Below are 24,035 nucleotides of genomic sequence, written 5' to 3'. Positions count from 1 at the left end.
AGGAATGAAGGAGCTTTAGGGTTAAGCTTGGTATCTCCTGTGCTCATAGTAGCTGAGGGCTGTTGGAAATAATAGCAGTGGTGTTGCTTTTGTTACCTGTCCTGCCCCCGTGTGTGGGATAAACAAAGGTAACCGATGGCCAGGCTCAGTATCACACACCTGTAATCCTGGCCACTCAGAAAGCGAGGGCAGGAAGATCAAGGGTTTGAGGCCAGTCTGGGCAAAGTTAGACCCTATCTCAAAAACAAAGACAAGAGGGCTGGGGGCCCAGTGTCACCAAAAAAATAGGTGACTAAAAATATAGGCAGGGCCACGTGTATGCAAGAGGTGGCGGAGAGCAGCGGCTCCTCTGAGCCTGAGGCCAGGGCACACTGGGAGTCTGTGCTCAGAACGGGCACAACCCCGGCTGGGCTAGCACAGACCCACCCTGCAGAGACGGACGCCGCCCCCTGCCCATATCCCAGTGTGGGTGGGGCTGCTGGCGGGCCCAGGGGACCAAGGGTGCTGAGCCCGGCCAGCTGGGTTTGTGGCCCGCACCTGGCTCACGGTGCTGGCCTCTGTGCATCACCGGAGGTGGTGGCGACAGATGGCTCCTAGTCTAGGTCCCTCAGGCTGGGCTGGTGCCGAGGTCCCCGGACCTGTCTGTGAGATGGCGTTGCTTCCGTTCCCTACTGGGTAGTGCTGCCCTAAGCCTCAGCCGCTGCTGTCTGTGCTGATTAGCTACTGTTCACGGCGACACCAGCCTGCACTGGCAGGGCCGATCTTCCTGGCCAGGCTGGTGCGCTGGATGTGGGGAACATAGCCCCCCAAAGCCCAGCCTCTGCCTCCCCTCCTGGGCCGGCTATGTGTACTGCCGAGCGCGGGGCCTGGTCCTTACGTCTGCCATGGCAGCCAAGGAGGCAGGGCTCTGGGCAGGGTGTCAGGGTGAGGGTCTTTAGTTCTCCTCACCTACATGTTAGGCTTTGAGGAGGAAGCAAAGGGAGGGAGGGAACCTGAGGCAAAATCCCCACTGTGGAGCTGGAACCTGGCCTGGCTGTGTGACCCCTGGCTGGTCACTTCAAGTCTCTGAGCCTTGGCTTCTTGCTAACCACCCCCCTACCTCCAAGGGTGCCAGGCATCTTCCCACAGGGCGCTCAGGCAGGCTCTCTGCAGTTGGAACAAATGCTGAGCTTCCTGGGCTATGGTGCGTGTGCGCCGGGCACTGGCCAGGAAGATGGCCTGGCAGGGCCACACTGGAGCCTGGGAGCCCCGAGCTCGCGAGGAAGTGATGTGCTGGGGTGTGGCGGGAGGGGCCCCGCCCCCCCTCGATGTGCCCTGGGGGCTGCAGGCCAGTGTGGGCTAAGGGTGGCTCCCATGTCCCAGAGGGAGGTGGGCAGGCAGGAGCAAGAATGAAAACAGGAGCTGCAAAGCAAGCAGACAGCTGAGACACCATCTGTGTTTTCCTTTTTTTTTTTTTCTTTCTCTTCCTTTTTAAAACAATATAGTGCGGACCGCACTTCTCACAGTAGAATATAATGGTCAATTTTAGTATAAAAAAACATTCTCAGAGATTTGTAAATGCACTTAGTGCTGGAACAGGCCTTGGAGAGATACAGTACCGCTTCTGGAGCGCCAGGGGCTGGGCTCGGGGACGTGTTGGGGCCCCCACTTCTCTTCCCCATGACGGTAAGGGCCAGGCCCTGCGGGTGACTTGTTGGATTGGGGCTCATCCCCCCCCACTGGCTCCTGGGCAACACGCGCGCGCGCACACACACACCAGGGACCTTGGGATGGGTCTGTTCGGGGCCCATCGCAGCTCCTGGCGCCGCGTGCGAGTAGGAAAATGGTGCCCTTCCTCAAGATGCGGAAAGTTGTAATAAATACACAAGTCTAGGATGTACGTGGCGTCTCCTCAGACAATGCCCTGTGCAGTGCACTGCCCGCACAACTGTGCAGCAGCCCTGGGGGGGGGGGGGGGGGGAGGCATTGGTCCCGGGATGATTGTTAGGAAGGGAGAGTCTGAGGAAGAGCAGCAGGGGAACTGGAGTCCTGGGCGTCAGCTTCTGGGGGACGAGTGGTCTTCATCTGGATTGGTTGCAGGGGAGGAGGGTGGGGGGGGAGTGTGATCTCCTGTCTGCTCCAGGAGGCAAAGGGCTTGCAGGGGGACCCGGTGTGACTCGCACCTGACGGAGCCCCACCTTCACTGACATCCACCCCAGACCCAGGAAGCAGCACTCCTGTGCTGCGCGGCCTCTCCCTGCCCGGGCCACTGGCTGTGTCTGGGCCCTCCCGGGCCAGGCAGCCACCGGGGCAGGAGGAGCTTGGTGGGGGAGGCCCCTGTGCGCGCCACTGCTGCGGCAGCCAGCCCCGCTTTCCCGGGAGCACCCACAGGCGCGGGGCAGGGCTGCATGCCCCTGGGGGCTGCCCGCCCTGTTCTACGGCTGGCACCCTGCCCGTGTGTCCACGCGTGCTCCGGGCGGCCTTATCTGTAGACAGGCAGGCGGATGTGGGCGTGCTGGTGGTCGAGCAGCCGCGGCACGGCCACGGTCTCGTAGCCCTTGCCCAGCATCTGCTCCTTGATGCAGGGCGGCCGGATGTCGTTGATGAGATACTCCAGCGACTGCAGGCTGCTGCTCAGCACGGACGTGTTGCACACGCTCTTGCTGGGCAGGCCTGTGAGCGTGGCCACCCCCGAGCCCAGCTCAGTCACCGCCACGGCCGCCGCAGGGTTGTAGCAGTCGCTGGTGGGCGTCACGAGCACGCTGTTCCAGGGGGCTGTGAAGTACTGGCCCATGGTGAAGCCGGGCGGCAGCCCCACGCCGCAGTGGAGAGGCGACCCGCCGGCCCGCTCGTAGCCCCGCGCACCGCAGGCCTCGGGGGACTTGCTGGCCACCGTGCCCCCGCCGTAGGCACGCAGCGGCTGGGGGTGGCGGCGGAGGGGGCTTTTGGGGCCACAGCAGGTAATCCAGGCCGCTGTCTGTGTAGCCTGCAGGCTTGGTGGCTCCAGCCAGCGTCAGGGCTGGCGTGGCTCCCTGGCCCAGCTCCGCTCCTTTCCGGCAATCGGGCAGCCCGGCTGTGGCCGAGTAGGCCATGCTGGGGAAACTGGGCACCGGGCCGTGCTTGGCCGGGCTGGGGTGGGGGACAGCCACGCCCTGGCAGGTGGCGGGTGCAGCACCTGGGGCCTGGCACTGCTGGTTGAGCTGGTAGAGGATGCTGTGGATGGAGGGCAGGTTGGAAGGCGGCAGCGGCAGGCCCCGGCCGGGCAGGGGGATGACGGAGGTGGCGGGTGGCGGCTGCAGGCAGGCCGGGCGGCGGGGCGGGGGCTTCGGGTGGCTTGGGATAGGCCAGGGACCCCAGAGTGCTGGGTGCCGGGTAGGGCGCGATGCCCACCTGCACAGTGGCCGGCGACAGCTTGGTCCGCTTGCCCTCAGCGTTCTTGAGGACGCTTTTGGTGGGCCCGGTGGGGGCCGCTGTGCTGGAGGAGGAGACGGCGGCCTTGACGATGGCCAGCAGGCCCTGGTAGCCGGCGGCATGCTGCGGGTAGGGGCTGTAGCGCTGGGTGCTCGTGTCGTAGCCGTTGACCGTGCGGCTCAGGTGCTTGTGCTGCGGCACCCGGATGTTGGTGGGAAAGATCTTGATGGACAGCGGGCTGTTGGCCACCTTCTCCGCATAGGCGTCCAGCTCGGCCGGACTCGGGTAGCGGGAGGAATGCATGGAGCTGGCCACCGCCTCGCCTACAGGGACAAAGGCACAGGTTACCGCTGACCTGGTGGCCGCACACCCAGCCGCCCAGCTCCCTGCTTTCCTCCTCCTTCCTTTCTTCCCATTTCCAAAGTGTCTGCTAGGACTGAGGGGCTGGCAGAGGATGGCGGAGCCTGTTTTCCAACCCATGGAGCGCTGAGGGAGAGACTTCACTACTCAACCTCAGTTTCCTCATGGGTAAAGAGGTGTGTGTGGGGGGGTAATGGCGATGGGGTGGGTCACAGGCTGTTTGAGTTTGTTTAGATGCCTTCCCCTCTGCCCTCAGAGGAAGGGGTGAGGGCGCAGGCCTCTGCCAGCCTCCTCCCCCTCCCTGCCCCCCACTTTGGGGGCTCACAGCCTGTGAGAGGGAGGTGCAGGCAGCCTCGGGTCTGGGGAGCCTGCCCGCTAGGAAATCTTGCTGCTGGTGAGGTGAGGAGGAGAGGAGGAAGGGGAGAGGTGTGCAGAAGCTGACTTCCAACAGTGGGCAGGGCCAGATGGGAGAATCTCTGTAATGACGCAGGATGTGAGCAGGTGCCAGAGCAGCTTGTGGAGAGCGACCCAGGAGGTGAATAGGAGCCTTGGGTGGGCATGGGCAGTGCGGAACATGTGCGTGTCACCACTGGGAATGGACGCATGCATCCAGCAGTTGGGGTCCTGATGCTCTGAACATCCCACACGCCAGCAAGGCTCGGCCAGGTGAGATGCCCTGTGCACACTGCATAACCCACAGGCCAGCGGCCTCCATCCTTCTGACCTAACCGGGGCTGGGAGGTGAGCGCAGGGTGGGCCCGGACCTGACCCCTGCCTGGGGCAACCCCCTCCTAAGTGGTCTAAAATAAACTCGGTGTGGAGAATGGAAATGTCACTTTGGCCAATGGGGGAATCTTTCTCTGAGATTGGATTTAAACTACATTATACAAGCAATTTCATGGGCACTTAGCGCCGCTTGGAGAGTCCCGCAGAAAAGGGACCCGCTCTTCATTTGCCAGCCATAAATCAGCAGTTGCTATAATGAGCACAAAAATGTCACTTTTATGCAATTTTACAGATGAACAAAACTGGTGAAATTAGCTGTGGTAACCTACTAGACTCAGCAAAAGCGGCTGCCGGGAGGGGGAAAAAAAAATCTCTGTGTATTTTCGTCTCTCTTAAACTCTCTTCCCAAGCAAGTTCTGCCATTGTGGTGTGAAAACGCATTTGTCCCCGCCATTATACTTCATTCCCAGTTTATCTTGAGTAGCCAATGAGCCACCAACTGTGAAAATGATTAAATCTACAAAATCTATCTAATGGATGGAATAAATTAGGTGTTTAAAACCTTAAAAAGGAAAGAAACCAATGCCCGCCTGCTCCCTGCACCCATCCACTGCAAAAGGGGTGAACCCCCCAATCTGGTCAGCAGGCCTCCTCGAGGGCAGTCAGCTTTTGTAGCTGTGTTAGAAGATGGTGACATTTGGTGACCAACTGGCAGGTGCCAGTCTCTGCGCACCGGTAACAGGCATGGGCGCAGCCTCCACTTTAGGGACAAGGAATCGGGCTGTGGAATTTGGTGTCTGGCCTCTGAGACCTTCCTACCCTCAGTGATCTTTATTTTGGGGGACACAAAAACAAACACTTCACAGATAAGCTGGCCTAGAACTCACAACTTGTTTCAGCCTCCTGAGTATGAAGCCTCTGCTGTGGGTCCAGATGGCCCTAGACCTTTGGCTTTAGTTTTCAGATTGGATCTTGTGCTTTTGCCTGGGGTAGTCCTTGAACTGCAGTCCTCCTTACCTCCGTATGTTGAGTACAGGGATTACAGGCCTGCACCTCTATGTTTGGCCTGCAGCATTCATGCTCAGCATGATTCTTGGCTCCTAGGACCCACACAAGGAGGACTGAACATCCTGGTCCAAAGAGAGACTGGGGTTCCTCCTGGCTCATTCTCTGGGGTCTCCTGCTCTGAGACTGAGGCCTGGTAGAGATGGACACAGGCCTAGCCCTGGCCACAGCCTCTGACAGACTCTGAGCAAAGCTACCCGGATAAGCTGTTCCCAAGTTCCAGGCTGCACAGCCCCCTGGGAGGCACTGAGGAGAGGGAAGCTTGGCACACGGCAGCAGATGGTCTGGAGAGGGTCAGACACCCTCCGTCTGCCTTCCGGGTCACTGTCACCCCAACCCAGGCAGGGCCAGCTCGTACTCTTTGTGAGTGGAATCAGGTGCACTGCGCAGGGCTCAGCGTTCCCAGTGTGTGTGTGTGCCAAATGTGAGGTGTGCATGGGCCATCAGCGTTCCTGGCTCTGGACCTGGGCTGGTTACAGACCCCCTGTACGTCTTTGACTTCTGCCTGTTCCCCGAAGATCGCTGCCATGGCCCACGGCCTGCCTGCTCCACGGCAGCAGGGGGTGTGGTTGGAGGTGGGTTTCCTGGCAGGGGCAAGGATGGGACAGAGTAGAGGGCAACTGGCACAAGGTCCAGCCTGGATGCTGTTCCCTCCCCATCCATCCTGACTGCTCCAGCTGGGTGCCGTCCCCACATGGGTTTCAGTCCATCAGCAGAAACCACGCTGCTGTTGGCTTGTCCTTACCCACCAGACTGGGATTCCTTGCGTGTGCACTGCTGGGCACACACATTCTTGAACAGATGCTCAAGAATGCCGTACTGAATGAATGACGAGGCTGTGGCTGCAGGGATTAGCTCTCTGCCAGTCCTGTCGCTGGGAGCGGAGCTTCCCCCAGTCTCTCCAGTGTGCCCTGAGGTCCTTCCTCGAGGTCCTAGAGACTCGAAGCACCAGGATGTCTGCCCTCCTTGGCCCACGCACCTCTAGAGGAAGGAGGGCTACACCAACCCCACACCAGAAGCATGGGCAATGGCTTGGAAATGTGTCCACTGATAGCAATCTTGTTTCTGCCGTGTGGAAATGTCACAGCGGCTCTCGTGGCCTCCACCTGCTGGTGTCTGCGTGGCCCCATCAGAGTGAGCATGCCCACCACCAGGGACATCACAGCAGGGCACCGTCCTGTCCTGGCACTGAGCATAATGAATGGCTGCTTGTCGCTAGTCTGGAGTCAGGAGGAGCAGGGAGGTGGACTGAGTGGCGGGGTGAAAGGTGCCTAGTTTGGACTTGATGGTCAGTGGGGGGAGGGAGGGAGAGGGAACCCTGCGGGCAGCTAAGGGACGTGGGAGCAGGTGCGGGGGCCAGGGTGAGTGCTGGGAAGCGTTCGGGGTGAGAGAGGGCAGAGCAAAGGCGGGCCCGCTGTGGGACCTGGCTGTGCACCATACCTGCGTGAGGAAGGGCCGGCAGAGGCACCAGGCGGACTTGAGAATGTGGGAGAGGAGGATCCCAGGCTCACTGTCCCCCCTCAGCCCTGTCTCTCTCCTTCGCTGCACCATGCTTTGTTTAATGACAGCGGGGGCCCACCCTGGAAGGGACTGTGGGCCCGAGGATGACAGAAGTTTTACTTCTTTGCTTCTCTGCAATTGCCAGTGGCCAGCCATGGACACCAGTGGGCTGGGATGAGGGAGGGTGCGCAGGTCCGCTCTGCTGGAGTCCCCTGCAGGGAGCCTGGGGAGGGGCCCCATCCATCCCCACCACGTCTGCCGACCCTCCCTGGCTCCCATGGCCTGCCCTACACGGGGTGGGCTTGGGGCTGAGGGAAGGCACTGGCAGCCGCAGCACCTCGGGGTGGAGACCAGTGGAGTCCGAGTCCCTGCTGTCCACCTGGGGGCTGCTGCTCACACTGGCGTGCTCAGTGCTGGGTGACCCTCTTCCACCCACCCACCCGGACGTGGGCTCTCCCGACCCTCCAGGTCTCAGCTGACATGCCTCCCAAAAGAAAGACAGCTCCCTCGCACCCCAGCTGCGCACTGACTTGTCTCCTAGCCTTTGCGGGCAGATGCTGCTCTTCTTGCCATCCTGACACTACATAGAAGAATGGCACCACGCAGTGGGTGCTCTGGAGCGGCGTGGGAATGGGAGAGCTCCAAGGCCTTGTGGAGGCTGGGGTCTTAGAAGGTCACACGTCGGGGGAGCAGGCATCAAGCCAGGGCGAACCACTGCCTACCAGGGTTGCACAGGCAGGGCTGAGGCGGGCCAAGGAGGATGAGGACTCAGGTATGCGGGCCGGGGGCTCCCACTCCAGGAGCTGGCCTGCCCGCCCCACCCGGCCCAGGCTGGATCCGTCTCCATCCACCGCAGCCCCCATCAAAGGCTTGTCAGCACATTTAAAAGGCTGGCAAGAAGTGCCGGGCAAATCGTCACTGCCATTAAGTTAATGTTATGGGCCTTTTACAGGTGCGTTAAATAGACGCAGTTATTAACGAGTATATTAAACCAATTAAAACCAGCCCTTTGAGTGGGGTTTAATGCCGCCTCAGGGACACATGGGAGCAGCCCTGGCCACACTGCTGCCTTCTAGAAGCAGTGAGGGGGCGTGGGGAGGTAGGGAGAGCTGGGGGAAGGGTTCCCTCTTCTGCAGGGACCAGAAGTGAGAAGCAGAGTCCGGCTGCAGGCTGACCTTGAGCGTGGGTGCCTGGGGCAGGACCCTCCAGAGCTCTGTGCTGTGGCAGACACTGCACAGTCCTGCTCAGCTCGGAGGGGGTGGGGGCAGCCACCCCAGGCCTCCCCGGGGAGGCTGGCGTCTGCAGTGGGAAAGGCCTGTCCGGTACACAGAGGCAGCGGGGACAGCGGTGCCGGCTCCCTCACCCTGTGAGGCCATGCTGGGGCTGGCTGGCCCCATTAGCCCAGCAGATCGCAGTGTGGCGAGGGTGCACCTGCCCCACGTCCCCGACTGGGAGTGGGAAGCAGCAGATTTGGAACTGGGCTGGTGGCTCTGCGGCCTCCTCCTCATGGCTTTGCAGAACCAGGATCCCACAGGCCGCCCTTGGAGAGGTGGCTCCCTGCGACTCCAGGTTTCTGGGTCAGAATGGGGCCGGGGGGGGGGGGGGGGGGGGTGGGCGGGGAATGAGGGCATGCCAGGCTCCCAGGAGACATGTCGGGGTGTGGTTTCTCCCTCCTTCTCCTTCCTTCACCAGCACTCAGCAAGTCCCAGAGCTCATGGGCTGTGTGTGTGTCCAGGGCTGCCTCAGGACAGAAGAGGTTTCTTGTAGTCCCCCCCCCCCCAAGAGAAGCCCACATCTGCATTCCCCTTCACTGTGACACTCCGCCCTTGGAGGTGGCAGCCTTCTGAATGCTCAATTAACGTGACACTAATTAGCTGGTGGCACCAGCAGAATCCCTAATGAGGTCGCTCAGGAGGGGGTGGGGAGGGCTGTGGGCTGGGCCTCCACTGGGAGGGACGTGGAGCAGCAGCGCCTTGCTGGCCTCCCCAGGGACCTGGACCTGCCCTGACCCCTGACCTCGGGAGGGGAGGGGAGGACTAGGGCTGGTATGAAGCCAGAGCCCTCTTACCAGCTGGGCGCATGGCTCTGTGGCCTGTTCCCAGGGGAAGGAGGTTAAGATGAAATGAGAGATGCAAGTATGATGGCTCTGCAGGCCCACGGCACGTGCTCAGCAAAGGCTGCGCTCCCTGCTTCTGGCTTCTGGGTTATGGGACAGGGATCATGCATGGGGGTCTTAAGACTTTTCTGCCCTGGCTGGATTCAAAACTTGATCTTCTGATCTCGGCATACTAAGTAGCTAGGATTACAGGTGTGAGCTATCATTAAGTACCCAGCTGGTCCATTTATTTCCATTTTAAACTGTATATTATACTTAGATGAAATGGACAAATTTCTAGGCATAAACTACCCAAAAACTGGCATAAGAAACAGGAAATCTGAATAAAATAGACTTATAACAAGAGGCTAAAATAAATTGAAATATTACCCACAAAGCAAAGCCCTAGCCAGGATTCTATCAAGCATTTAAGTAACACGAGGGCTTCCAAAACACTTCCAGAAAGAGGAGGGAACACTTCTAAAGTGATTCTGTAAGGTTAGTATTATTACCTTATAATAAAACTAAAGATATTTCTCTCCTATAGACCACTATAGACCCATGTCCTTTATGAATAAAGGAGGGAAAAAAAAATCATGAAAATACTGGCAAACCAAATCCAGTGACAAAAAGGTCTAGATAGTGCGACCACAGGGACTTGCCTAAGGAACACAAGGTTGATTCAATGTTAAAAAAAAAAAAATTACCATCACAGACTTAACAACGGGCAATGTTCCCCCAACCCCAACCATTTTAGTGGACACAGAAAAGCGTTTACTCTCCATATCCTTTCAGGATAAACTATTCAACACAACACGAACAATCCACAGATGACTTTTACATAATAGTCAAAGACTGAATGCTTTCTCTCCATAATGAGAAATAAGACAAAGATGTCAGCTCTTCAACCAACTGAGGGAAGCTTCAAATGCCAGGGCACACAGGAAAAGACATTCATTTTAGAAAGACACAGATGACCCCCCCCCCCAAAAAAAAATACAAGAACAAACCAGCTGTACAAGGTCACAGGATATAAAATCAAGATACAAAAACCAATTGTAGGGGCTGGGAAGGTGGCTCAGCGGTAGAGTGCATGCCTTGCAAGCATGAGGCCCTGGGTTCGATTCCTCAGCACCATATAAACAGAAAAGGCCGGAAGTGGTGCTGTGGCTCCAGTGGTAGAGCGCTAGCCTTGAGCTGAAGAGTTGAGGGACAGAGCCCAGACCCAGAGTTCAGGCCCCATGACCGGCAAAAACAAAAAAACCAGGGGCTGGGAAGTTGGCTCAGTGGTAGAGAGCTCGCCTTGCATGCTTAAGGCCCTGGGTTCGATTCCTCAGCACCACATAAGCAGGAAAAAAAAAGCTGGAAGTGACGCTGTGGCTCAAGTGGTAGAGCGCTAGCCTTGAGCTGAAGAGCTGAGGGACAGCGCCCAGGCCAAGAGTTCAGGCCCCACGACTGGACCACCTAAAAAAACCAAAACTAAACAAACAAAAACCAACTGTATTTCTATACATTCACACTAAACATCAAAAAACAAATTAAGGCAACAATTCTGAGAAGCCTGGCATGGTGGTACCTGCCTGTAATCCCAACACTTAGGAGGCTGAGGAAGGAGGATCCCAAGTTCCAGGTCAGCCTGGGTGACAAGAGTGGAACTCCTCTTCCAAAATAACCAGACCCCCCCAAAAAAAGCTGGGTGCTAGTGGCTCACGCCTGTAATCCTAGTTAATCAAGAGGCTGAGATCTGAGATCACAGCTCAAAACCAGCTTAGGCAGAACAGTCTGTGAGACTTTTATCTCCAATTAACCACCAAAAAGCCAGAAATGGAGCTGTAGCTTAAGTGGTAGAGTAGTAGCTTTGAGCCAAGGGACTATGCCCAGGTCTTGAGTTCAAGTTCTAGGACCGGCAAATACACCCATCCACCCACAAGATGCTAGCAAACCTTAACCATTAGGCAGGTGCAAATATAAACCACAATGAGATCCACTAAAATAGTTATCATCAAAAAGGCAGAGGGAAGAAAGTGTTGGAAAAGAGGTAAAGAAACTAGAATTCAATTTCAGTAGGGAAATAAATAGTGCAGCCACTCCGGGCTATAGCTTGGTACTTGCTCAAAAAGTTCAGCAGTGACTCTGTGATCCAGAAATTCTGCTCATAGATAGGCATAATACCCACAAGACATAAAAACCTCTATGCTCCCCCCGGGGTCTTTGACATCATCCTCACAGATGGCCAGGGCTGGCCTCCCCCACCTTTTCCTCATAGAAGTGGGAACACAAACCCTCAGAGGTGACTTGTTCATGACGATGTTGTCCATAGCCTGGTTGAGACCTAGCTTCCTTGGGGGAAAATGGCACGGCCTGAAGCTGAGGACCAGCCTTGGTTCTGCCTGGGGCACTACGGGATTAGAGGTCTCCATCACCCAAGAATCTCATCCAAAAGGAAGGGGGGGAGTCCCTCGGCTCAGCGTCCAGGCACTGACCGGCAGCACAGTGCCGGATTCAATTTGCTTATCTCCCTTCCTGCCTCCCTCTTTCCTGTGTTCTTCAATTACAAATGGAGTCAGTGTCTTTTCCAATAAGTGCAGAGATGTGAAAGGATCTGTGCGGGCAGAGGCGGAGGGGCGGGGGCGGGGGGAGGAGAAGGAGGTCATCTGTGGTGGCCCTGTGCACTCCACAGTTCCGGCTGTGGAGCAGGAAGGAAGCCCCTGTCATCAAACCCAGCTCTTGCCTCCAGCCAGTTGGCAGTGGAGGGCAAGGCAGGCAGCCATGACAGCTGCATAGCCGCCCAGGGTGAAATAGCATGGCCCCCTGAAGCGGTGAGTCCCTCCTGCAAGAATCTGTACACAGATAGTCATGTACAAAGATGTTCCGAATCAGGGTCTGGGGCTCATGCCTGTAGTCCAAGCTGCTCAGAAGGCTAAGATCTGAGTATTTGGATTCAATGCCAGCTTGGGCAGAAAGTCTGAAACTCTCATCTCCAATTAACCAGCAGAATGCCTGAAGTAGAGGTTCAAGGTACGGTAGAGTGCCAGCCTTGAGCAAAAAACTCTCAGACAGCACCCAGGCCCTGAGTTCAAGCCAGTGTGTGTTGGCACACATGCACGTGTGCATGCGCATGCGCGCACGCGCACACACACACACACACACACACACACACACACACACACACACACACACACACACGATATTTGGAGTGGCAAGAAATGAGAAACAACCTTTACGTCCCTGTCAAAGAGGCAGGGATTAGGTGTGTTGGTCTTTTTTTTTTTTGGATCCGGTCTTGGGGCCTGAACTCTGGGCCTGGGCGCTGTCCCTCAGCTCTTCAACTCAGGACTAGCGCTCTACCACTTTAGCCACAGCGCCACTTCCGGCTTTTTTTCTGCTTATGTGGTGCTGAGGAATCGAACCTAGGGCCTCATGCATGCAAGGCAAGTGCTCTACCACTGAGCCACCTTCCCAGCTCAGGTGTGTTGGTCTTTATCTGTGCAGTGGAATACAATACAGCTGCTGCACCAGGGTGAGCAAATGAGTTGTCTAGGTTGCCAGTAGCAGCAGAAGCCAGGTGAGGCTGAGAGAAGCAACGAGAAAAGTGCTACTGCTGAATGCACAGAGAGCCAGCAGTGCCCAAACCCGAAACGGAGGGACACACAAGTATAGAACCTAAGCAAATGTATTAAAAATGAAGGCAAGGGAAAGCACAAGCAAAGTCATGTGATGGTTGACAAAAGACACGTTTCACTCATGACAGGATTGTAGCCACAGAAGAGGTGTTTACAGCCCAGTGTTTCATCATGAAGGAATAACAGTGAACAATTGTTTCTGTAGAGCGAAAGCACAAAGCAGATATATAAGAGTAGAAGGGAAAACCTTATTGTCAAAGCAAAGAGGAAAGTGAAACAGTTAAGTGCTGAACACAGGGAGAAAAGGAAAATGAAAAGGAAATAAGGACTTGGCAGGCTTAGCAGAGGGTACTTGGAGAAGACAAGTGGGGTACAGCCAGTATACGCCTAACTGGAGATCCCGAAGAAGGAAACTGAAAGAACCCCAGCTTTGGATCTGGGTGCTCAATGAACAGGGTACCCAGTTCCAGGGAAAGAAAGAAAGACTCCAACAGGTAAGCCACACAATGCAACACATCCTGTGAAAGTAACTGGACGTGAGAGAGTCAGGAAAAGTCAGCTCCCACTTCTCCATGGAAACATGCAACATTAGAAGAGGGTAGGAGGCTGTGAAATGCTGAAGGAATCAACTGACCCATGAATTCCCTTTTTCAACTGTTCAAGTGGAAAGGCAACAGACCGACCATGGGGAAATGTGCAGGAGTCTCAGGTGTACAATTTACCTGAGGCCGCCCAGCAGTGCCCAAAAGGGCCAGCATCAGATGATGCAACCTAAGGCCAAAGAGCTGGTGTTGAGCCAGTACTGCCCTTACTCACTGAGGAGACTGAGACAGGTGGGGACTGTGTGGATGCAGCCGGATGTTATCAGCCCTAGAACACAGCCGTGATATCACTGACAATGGAAGGGAGGAGGAGGGATAGCAGGGGATGGTAAAAATCCACTGGTGTTCTCATCTTCAATGTCAGATAACAGAGGTTTGAAAATACAAAGTCAACTCCAAGAGAATATAAAGAATGAAATATTGAGTTTGGTGCTGGCGACTCATGCCTATAATCCTAGCTACGCAGGAGGCTTAGATCTGAGGATCAGTGTTCAAAACCAGCCTGGGTAAGACTTTTATCACCAATTAACCACCAGAAAACAAGAAGTGGAGCTGTGGCTCAATGTGGAGGGCACTAGCCTTGAACGAAAGAGCTCAGGGACAATGCCCAGGCCTTGACTTCAAGCCCCACGACTGACCAAAAATAAAAGAATGGAACACTGTAATTTAATCATTTTGTTTGTCTCTAGACATTTTGTTTATTGTAGGCCAGGTGCCAATGGCTCATGTCCATAATTCTAGCTGCTCAGGAGACTGAGATCTAAGGACTGCAGTTCAAAGCCAGCCCAGGCAGGCAAGTCCGAGACTCTTATCTCCAATTAACCACCAAAAAGTTGGAAGTGAAGCTGTGGCTTGAGTGGTAGAGCACTAGCCTTTAGAACAAAAGCTTAGAGAGAGTGCCCAGGCTGTGAGTTCAAGTCCTGGGACACACACACACAACCACCCCCTGCCCCAAATGTTCTCTGTGGGGCCATTCACAGAGAGTCAGATGGAGTCAGATGATTTCATTCTCTGATTGATCAAGATTATGGCCTTGCAGGGCTGGGAAGGTGGCTCAGTGGTAGAGTGCTTGCCTTGCATGCATGGGGCCCTGGGTTCGATTCCTTAGCACCACATAAGCAAAAAGAAAAAAGCGGAAGTGGCGCTGTGGCTCAAGTGGTAGAGCGCTAGCCTTAAGCTGAAGACTGAGGGACAGCGCCCAGGCCCAGAGTTCAGGCTCCACGACCGGACCCCCCCTCCCCACAAAAAAAAAAGATTATGGCCTTGCCTCAAGGAAATTTTGACTAGCAAAAATTATGAGTGTAGAATATCTGTCATAAATAGTGAGAAACCAAAAGAAAAAACAAAAACATTTCATATTAGAACCCACGAGATCTATGTAAAGAAGTGTTCAGAAAGCCGGACACCAGTGGCTCCTGTAATCCTAGCTACTCAGGAGGCTGGAATCTGAGGACCGAGGTTCAAAGCCAGCCAGGGCAGGAAAGTCCGTGAGTCTTATCTCCAGTAAACCACCAGAAAACCGGAAGTGGCGCTGTGGCTCAAGAGGAGAGGAATAGTGCCCAAGCCCAGAACCCACAAAAAAAACTAAACAAACAAAAAAAAAGTGATCAGAGACTTCAGAGTCTTAAAGTTTTTTCATACAAAAAATTATTCCTAGCTACTTGGGAGACAGAGATTGGAAGGATCATGGTTCAAGGACAGGTTGGTTCAAAAGAAGCCATCTCAATGAGAAAGCTGGGCGCTGGTGGAATGCACTTGTCATGCTAGCTGCATGAAAGGTGCAGCGTGGGAGGGATGATCACAGTCCATGGCAGCTGAGGCAAGAAAAGCAAAATCTTACCTGAAAAAAACAACTAAAGCAAAAAGGCTGGAGGCATGGCTAGAGTGGTAGAATACTTGCCTAACAGGCTCTAAGCCTTGAATTTAAACCTTGGAACTTACCTGTGTCCCTGCCCTCCCTCCCAAAATCAGGCCAGGTTTATACCTGCAATCCTAGCTACTCAGGAGGCTGAAATCAGAGGACTGAGGTTCAAAGTCAGCCTGGAAAGGAAAAGTCCACAAGCCTCTCAAAAAACAGAGGTGGAGCTGTGGCGCAAGTAGTAGAGTGCCAGCCTTGAGCACAAAGAGGCTCAGGGACCACGGCCAAGCCCTGAGTTCAAGCCCTATGACCACCACCAACAACAACAACAAGCAGTGGAATAATTAAATAGCTATTGCAGAAGAAATAGCATCATCAGAGAGCCACTAGGTACCCTCAAATAAACAGCCCAGCCTAGACAACTTTATGGGAAAAGCCACTAGCTTTTAGAAACAGATAACTCCAATTATATTTAAACTGTTCCATGGCACAGGAGAAAAAGGGAACAAAACCTGCCATACTAGGAGTGGTGGTATACACACTCAAGAGGCTAAGGAAGGATACAGGGTTCAAGACCAGCCTGGCCTACATATTGACACAATCCTCAAGAATAAATAAATGTCTGCTTTTTCCTTGCCAGTCTTGGGGCCTGAACTATGGGCGTGGGCTCTGAGTCTGAACCTCTCTGTGCTCAGCTAGCACTCTACCACTTCCAACTTTTCTGTTTATGTGGTACTGAGGAATCGAACCCAGGACTTCACACATGCTAGGCAAGCGCTCTACAACTAAGCCACATTCCCAACCCCAAGTCTCTACTCTTTTTGGCAAGCACTCTACCACTGAGCCACCTTCTCAGCCCCCCAAGCCTCTACTCTTGAACACACATGGAAAGTTGCCACAGTGCACTTCTATATGTGCCGAAGCACATTGGTCATCTACAGAAGCATGTTGTCATGTTGTCATCTGAGATGCTGCCTGGGCTCCCATTTGGGGGGAGGAATTTACTTGAGAAAGAATGACTGGTGAAGAGACTAGAGTTAGTCAGACTTGTATATTTAGCTGATTCCTTTGTTAAAAACAAAGTAAGTCCAGGCACCAGTGGCTCACGCCTGTAATCCTAAACTACATTCCCAGTCCTAAATTAATAAATTTCTAAAAAAAGAAAAGAACCATCTTTCTGATGAAATTGGAACAAAAATTCTATAGAAAATAACAGAAAATTCAGGAAGTCATGCCCCATATCTCAGTGGGGTTCAATCAAGAATGCAAAGATGGTTCAATACAAAGGAATCTATTGTCATTCATATTAAGGGATTGTAGGAAAGAAACCATATACTTCTTTTCATAAACACTAGAAAGTAATTTGGTCAAGGTCAACATCCTCCTTAATAAAACAAGAACAGATGGAGACTTATGTAACCCAATAAAACACCTGCCCCAAAGCCAGCATTTCCTTAATGGAAAAATATAGAAGCTATTATCACCACTATTATTTTCATTGTTCCAAGGACAGTAGCCTACTCTATTAACAAAAAAAAAATTAAGGTATAAAACAAAGTAGGAGAGAAAATTATCCTTTGCAGTGATAACTGGAAAACCCGAGACAAAATAAAAAAAACCATTTAAAGACAATAAAAGAACTCAGTGAGGTGCAGAAGTTAATAGCCTTCATAGAGACAACCTCCATTTACAGAAGAAAACACTTACCAAAACTAGCTCAGCTGCCTAGAAGTGAACTTAACCCAAAACATGCAAGACTTAAATGAATGTTAAGATGTTCCTGAGGGACACAAAAGGAAGTCTGACACCGGGCACTGGTGCTCACACCTGTCATCCTAGCTACTTAAGAGGCTGAGAGCTAAGGATCACAGTTTGAAGCCAGACTGGGGAAGAAAAGTCCCCATGAGACTGTAATCTCCAATTAGCCACTCAAAAACCAGAAGTGGAGCTGTGGCTCAGGTAGTAGAGTGCTAGAGTTGAGCACAAAGAGGCTCAGGGACAGTGCCCAAGCCCTGAGTTCAAGCCCCACAACAAACAACAAAAAGAAAAACAAGAAAATGAGATATCTTCCTAGGTTCTAGATTCATCTGTAAGTGTAATACAAACCCCGTAAAAACAAAACAAAACCATAAGTGAGATTTTCGGTCTTATCTAGGTAAGACGATTCTATAGTGCAGATGGCAAAATACAAAGCAGCCAAGAGTGTTTTGGGATGCGGAAGGAAGAAGCTCCATCCAGTATAGAAACATGCTACAATACAAATGAGCCTTGACAAACATGCTGACAGCAGTCCAGACGTGAGAAACCTACAGAGAAGAAAGGGGCTGTGTCAACGGACATGGGCTGCTGCTTGTGAAAACTGACCATCGTGCTAGGTGACAGTGGCTTATGCTTCTCAGGATGCTGAGGTCTGATGATCGTGGTTTGAGACCAGCCTGGACTGTACAAAGTCCAAGAGACTCATCTCCAACCAACTAGCAAAAAGCTGGGCTGCTGCCAGGTGCCAGTGGCTCATGCCTGTAATCCTAGCTATTCAAGAGGCTGAGATCTGAGGACTGGGGTTCAAAGCCAGCCCAGGTAGTAAGGTCCCTGAGATGCTTATGTCCAATTAAACCCTAGAAAACCAGAAGTGGCGCTGTGACTCAAAATGGTAGAGTGTTAGCCTTGAGTGAAAGAGTTTAGGGATAGTACCCAGACCCTGACTTCAACCCCATGACTGACCAAAAAGAAAAAAAAAACTTGGCTGGAGGCATGGTTCCAGTGCAAAAATATTAGCCAAGAAAGAAAGCCAAGCAAAAGCATGAGGCCATGGCAAAAAAAATACATACATCCATATCCATATATAAATATATATGTGTGTGTGTATGTGTAAAACTGTAGTGACAGCTGCACTGTTTGTGAATCTACTGTAAATCATTATTAATACTTGTAATGGGTTGCTGGTATGCAAATTATAACTCAAAAGCCATTACATTTTCTAAACGCATTGTAACACTACAATAATTGAAACAGGCTAGGATGTGGTGGCCCATGCCTATAATCCCACACTTAGGAAGCTTAGGCAGGAAGATCTGAAGTTCCAGGCCCACCTCACACCATATGCCAGAAAAATTACAAAACTGAAATCATAGTTTTAAGATACATAAAAAGCTGGAGAGATGCTGGGAAGGTGGCTCAGTGGTAGAGTGCTTGCCTTGCATGCATGAGGCCCTGGGTTCAATTCCTCAGCACCACATAAGCAGAAAAAGCCAGAAGTGGCACTGTGGCTCAAGTGGTAGAGTGCTAGCCTTGAGCTGAAAAGCTGAGGGACAGTGCCCAGGCCCAGAGTTCGGGCCCCATGACTGAAAAAAAAAGAATTTAAAAAGCTGGAGAAACCTTTAGAAATATACAAATCATATATGTGTTTTTAAAAACCATAAAGAGAACTGGATTAATCCCTAGGGGAATTTTTTCCTTAAAGAGGAGTAAGGGCCAGGCGCCGGTGGCTCACGCCTGTAATTCTAGGTATTCAGGAGTCTGAGATCTGAGGATCAAGGTTCAAAGCCAGCCCAGGCAAGAAAGACCCTAAAACGCTTATCGCCAATCAACCACCAGAAAACTGGAAGTGGCGCTGTGGCTCAAGTGGTAGAGCGATAGCCTTGAGCCGAAGAGCTGAGGGACAGCGCCCAGATCCAGAGTTCAAGCTCCCCCCGCATCCCCCCCCAAAAAAGAAGAGTAAGGGAGGGCTGGGAAGGTGGCTCAGTGGTAGAGTGCTTGCCTTGCATGCATGAGGCCCTGGGTTCGATTCCTCAGCACCACATAAGCAGAAAAAGCTGGAAGTGGCACTGTGGCTCAAGTGGTAGAGCGCTAGCCTTGAGCTGAAGAGCTGACAGTGCCCAGGCTGAGTTCAGGCCCACAACCACCACCAACAACAACAAAAAAGAACAAGGGAAGGGATGATATTATCCAAAAAGAAATGTAACTCCTCTGTATATCACCTTTATAATAACAATACAATTTTTTTTTTGGGTCCGGTCGTGGGGCCTGAACTCTGGGCCTGGGCGCTGTCTCTCAGCTCTTCCGCTCAAGGCTAGTGCTCTACCACTTGAGCCACAGCGCCACTTCCGGCTTTTTTCTTTTTGTTTATGTGGTGCTGAGGAATCGAACCCAGGGCCTCCTGCATGCAAGGCAAGCGCTCTACCACTGAGCCACCTTCCCTGTACCAACAATACAATTTTTTTAAAACTATCCTGAACAGTTAAAAAATATATCAGCCTGAGGAAATACTTTCTAAGTATGGTGCAAAAAATCTAAAGGCCAGAAAAAAAATACTGAGAAATCTCACCAACTAAAATTCCTCCAATGGCAGAACCAAAGGACAAGCAAACAAACTGGGAAAAATCTATGCAGTTCATGACAGACAGAGGTCTAAATTCCATCACATACAAACAGCTCCTCCAAGTCAATAAGAGACAAATTCTACCCAATTGGAAAAAAAAAAAAGGACCACAGAAGTAGATTATTCAAAGAAAAAACAAATGGTTTACACGAGAAAAGATGCTCAAACTCAGTCATTTTAAACAAAGATGACCGTGGTCCTGTTCTCTCTGCTCAGGTAAGCAGAGCATGGTGTGACAGCATCTGTGTGGGGAGCAGACCCTCTGCCCCCCCCCCCCCCCCCGTGTGGTGGCATGTCTCTCTCAAGAGGTTGGGCTTACATCAATGAAGATTACAATGCACACATCTTTGACCCAGAACTTCTACTTCTAGAGAGACAGCCTGCAGTTTCTCCACACACTGTGACACAGACAGGGTTCACTGCTGCAGGGCTTGTAAGAGCAACAGGTTGGGTACAGTCTCAACTTAGAGGGACTGTTCACATAAATTATGGTTCATCCTTGCTAGGGCCAGCCAGGTGGTAAGAGCACAGTCTCTAGAAACTGGCATAGGGGATTTATTTTAAAGTGACAAAGTGAGGGGCAGGACTGTGTAACGTAAGCATGGACACATGTCTGCTGGGACACCCATTAAACATCTCCTGGGGGGCCACACAGGATGCTGACCCATGGGCTGCTTTCATCTGCATACCCCTTCCTTCCTCAGCAATATGGGCCAAGCATGTTACCTTGTATAAAGATAAACAAATACTCAAAAGAAGCCACAGCGTCAGCGTCATGATAAACAGCCAATGATCCTGGGCTGTAGGCCAGAAGCCCAAAGGAGGGAGAGGCAGAGACTGGTACACTGGAGATGGACGTCAACCTCAACCAATAGCTACAGCAGCAGCCCAGGCCTGTGCCACCAGAGCCTCAGATTTCTCCTCAAAGACACCAGAAAAACATGTCAATGCAAACCTCCCTATTTCTAAACATTTCTATGTACTTTGGTCAACTTTCCTTTTGAGAGAGCGAGCAAGGGGTGACCATTAAAAACAGTCAGTGAAACTTCCTTTTGAAGGCTCCAAGATAGCGAAAAATTGTCAGGGGTCAGGGGGATGCTGATGCCACGGTCACAGAAGACAGAGCCTGGGAGGCCACCAAGTCTGACCCTAATCTGACGTGGTAAAGCCACGCCTGAAGGAAGGGTGTGCCTCCATCCCCCAGTCCCTGAGGCCTTGGGCCAGATCCCATGCAGAATCCTGCTCTGGGCTGCTGCATGAAATGAAGGTAAGCCAGGCAACCAGGGCCTGGGCAGAGAGAACCACAGAGCACACCCTTCGCCACATGACACATCCACATCATGGTAGAGACTCACAGGGGTGAGTGGCTTTCCCGGGGGGCACCTGCCCTGTGGACTCAGAGCAGCGGGTGGGGGAGGAGGGAGCTGGAAGGGCCCACTCACATTTGCGCAGCTCCAGGCTCTTGCTTGGGCAGGCCAGGTGTTGACCCGGGGGGTTCTGGGTCCTCTGCAGACAGGCCAGCATGGCTGAACTGGGGGTCCCCGGTGTAGTGCGCTCAGTGGCAGGGTCCCTGTCAGGAGGAAAGTGAGATGCATGTCACTCACAGCTGCACATCCTCCCCAGGACCATGCTTTTCAAAGCAGACCTCCCATCTTTTGCCTCTATCAGATGAGGAGACTGAGGCCCAGGCAGAGCTCGTCCAAGGTGTCGAGAGCAGATGGCCCATTTAGCGTGTGGGATACCTCCTCCAGGGGTTGCTCTGGTACCCTTAGATCAACTCAGGCTTCACCTTCCCATGTCCCAAGACAGACTGCCCTGGCTGGAGAGGACACAGCTCTCTGATCATCCTATGAGTAGAGCAAGAGGGGGAAGGCCGCCTCTGGTGATCTATGCAGTCTATACTGGTGTCCCCATTTCCTTAAGTGCTGGTCTGGCCTCTGCCTGTGGTGGCGATGTCAGGCCCTGCTTCCTGCCAAGTAGGCTTTGGCAGGTGAAGGCACATTCCTGGGGCGCAAAGCCCTTGAGCAGGGACAGGACAGACTTGCCTTGGAGGCTACCTTGAGAGGGTGGGGGCTTCCCAGCTCGGCCCCTTCCTCTCTCTAGGCCACAGAGAAGGTGGGTCCAGGTATGAGCTCAACTCTAGAGACCCTGCAGTCCACCCCTCTGTGGGCACTGCAGCCCAGCCCACCCTATCCCTGCACCAGGCTGGTCACCTCCATCCTCCTGTGTTGTTCTGAAAGGAGAAAAGGGGGGTACGGGGGGGGGGACGGTGTGTTTAAAGGGAAGAAAGGGAAGTTATTCAATACTAAACAGGTGTCTGGAGCTCTGAATCCTGCCGCTTTCTTCTAATAATGAAGTATTCATGAGGAAAAGCCTTTTTTCACTACTTTCTTAAGATACTAATTTCACAACAAGCTCCTTGTTACGGTGCAATTATTCCAATCTTGTATTTCCCAGAGATGGCGGCAGCCTCCCGTCTGTCCTGGTCTCTCAGTAAATGAAAGACAATCACGTAACCACCTTTCATTATGCTCTATTTTACTTTCAGCAAAGGTACCCTGAAAGAAATGATTTCCTCTGAAAGGGACTTTTATTCAGTTTCAAAACCAATTTTCTCCTATTACTGTCTCAAAAAAGAGAGAGAGTGAGAGAGGGAAGGGGAATGGATGTGGGGGAGGGTGGGTGATTCTCTTCCCCTCCCCCCAGTCGCCAGCCTTAACACAGCGAGGTGATAAACGCTGCAGTATCCACTTCCCAGCTCTGATTTCTGGCAATTTTAAAATATGCCATTACAATCAGGCAGAAATTATACAGTTTAAGGAGGGAGTGAAGTGGGGCTTACAACAAGGATGCAAGCCCTTGACTTCAGAATGCGGTGCGGCTCCTGGGGGGCCTGGGATGGGAGCGGGGGGGGGGGGGGGGGGGGGCGGGGGGCAGGTTGGGCTCAGGCTGGTGCCACCACATCCCTGGAGGTCGGCCACAGCGGAGCACGTGGGCTCCCTCCACTCCGACACCCTGCCAGCACACGCTCAGGATGTGTGGTATACACCTGTGGCACACTTGTGCCGGCTGCCCCCTCGCATGCACACACAGTGTTCAGGGCCTCGTAACTGGTACGCGCTGCGAGGTGAGAGGTTCGTGCCCAGGCTCCCCTGGCCCTGCCTCCCCCCCCCCCATCTGTTCCAGAGCAGAGTCCTCTTCTTGTCACCCTGATATGGGGGGTGGGGGAGAGCTGCATGCCCCTTCCCTCCACAGGTGAATAGCTAGGCCAGAGGAGGTGATGGTGTGCCTGGGGCCCCAGTAGGCAGTGGCCAGGAGGTAAGAGGGAGGTCACAGGGGCATCTTAGGCTTGAGACTGAGCCGCCCCCTTCCAGCATGACCTTAGGGGGAGGCAGACTTCCCCTCTCTGGCCTATGGAAGTCATTCCAAGATCCCTCTGACCCCCACCCCCACCTTCAGCAGGTGCAGGGAGCCAGAAGTCCAGCCTATCTCCAGGGCTCCAGTTCCCGATCGCCACCCATCCTGCCACGCTTGGACCTGGTGTTGGGAGAGGGCAGGCTGCCGGCGCTGGAGCCCTGTCAAGTCCCCGAGCTGCCTCCCCAGGGGTCTGGTCTCTAATTCAGGTACCCAGGTCATCTGGGAGCCAAGGGAGCCACCTGATTGAGCTCAGGACAGCAGGGTTTTCGGAGGAGATAGTGTCCAAGGCAAGGCCTCCGCTCAGCTTCTCCAGGACAGCCTACCTAGATTGTTCTGTTCCTCACCTCTGGAAAGCAGGAGGTCAAAACTGCCCTGTAGCCTGAGACTGTCTGCACTGGGAGAGGAGTGAGTTTTCTTTCTTTACCCTCCAATTCCCCTAGCTCCCTGCCCAGCCTTCTAGGACCCCATGTCCTGCCACTGGATGCAGCTGGGGGTGGGGCAGGGGTCTAGCATGTGGCAGGGGCTGCCACACACCAATGGAGAGTGGACCCGCCCCTCCCTCGGTTCCCAGATTATGCCCATCACCTACAAACAAAACATACTAGGCTCTGTCCTTGACCTCCTTTCTGGCCTCAAAACAGAACCCAACCTTCTGAGCCTTTGCCTGGAGGTCCTACCCCTCATCTCATAATTGCTTCCTGTGGCCCTTCCTCTGCCAGCTGCCTCAAGCCTCCAACCCTTTGCATGTGCTGTGAAATCCCCTGCTCCCCGCTCGTAGTGCTGCCCAGCAAGATCCCTCTTCAAGCTGGACTCAGTATCCCCATCACAAGCCCTGCTTATAACATTGTGACTGCCAATTTCCATGTCTGCCTCTTCCCTCTGGACTATACATTTCTTAGAGGTGAGGACCATATCTTATTTCTCTCTCTCCAATGTTGGCAAAGAACAGTCACTTAATAAATAGGCACTGGATGAAAGGCTGCATCAATGAATTGGTTATTGTCAGATGAAGCAAATAAGG

At 53.1% G+C, this 24,035-nt stretch overlaps 1 protein-coding gene across 1 annotated transcript; it reads right to left on the bottom strand.

The window, feature by feature from the left end:
- Positions 1-1,466: 1,466 nt before the first annotated feature.
- Fam222a (family with sequence similarity 222 member A) lies at positions 1,467-21,968 on the bottom strand. The gene is given in 5 exon segments (XM_042669653.1): positions 1,467-2,905; positions 2,907-3,263; positions 3,265-3,713; positions 21,040-21,167; positions 21,909-21,968. Coding segments are annotated over 5 exon segments (1,431 nt in total). The 5' UTR covers positions 21,962-21,968; the 3' UTR covers positions 1,467-2,461.
- Between the last annotated feature and the right edge of the window lie 2,067 nt (positions 21,969-24,035).

Source organism: Dipodomys spectabilis, unplaced genomic scaffold, assembly GCF_019054845.1.
Source record: "Dipodomys spectabilis isolate Male_0828 unplaced genomic scaffold, ASM1905484v1 ptg000499l, whole genome shotgun sequence".
NCBI classification, from domain to species: Eukaryota; Metazoa; Chordata; class Mammalia; order Rodentia; family Heteromyidae; genus Dipodomys; species Dipodomys spectabilis.
The sequence above is the reverse complement of the archived record's forward strand: the minus strand, read 5'-3'. Positions and strand labels throughout refer to the sequence as shown.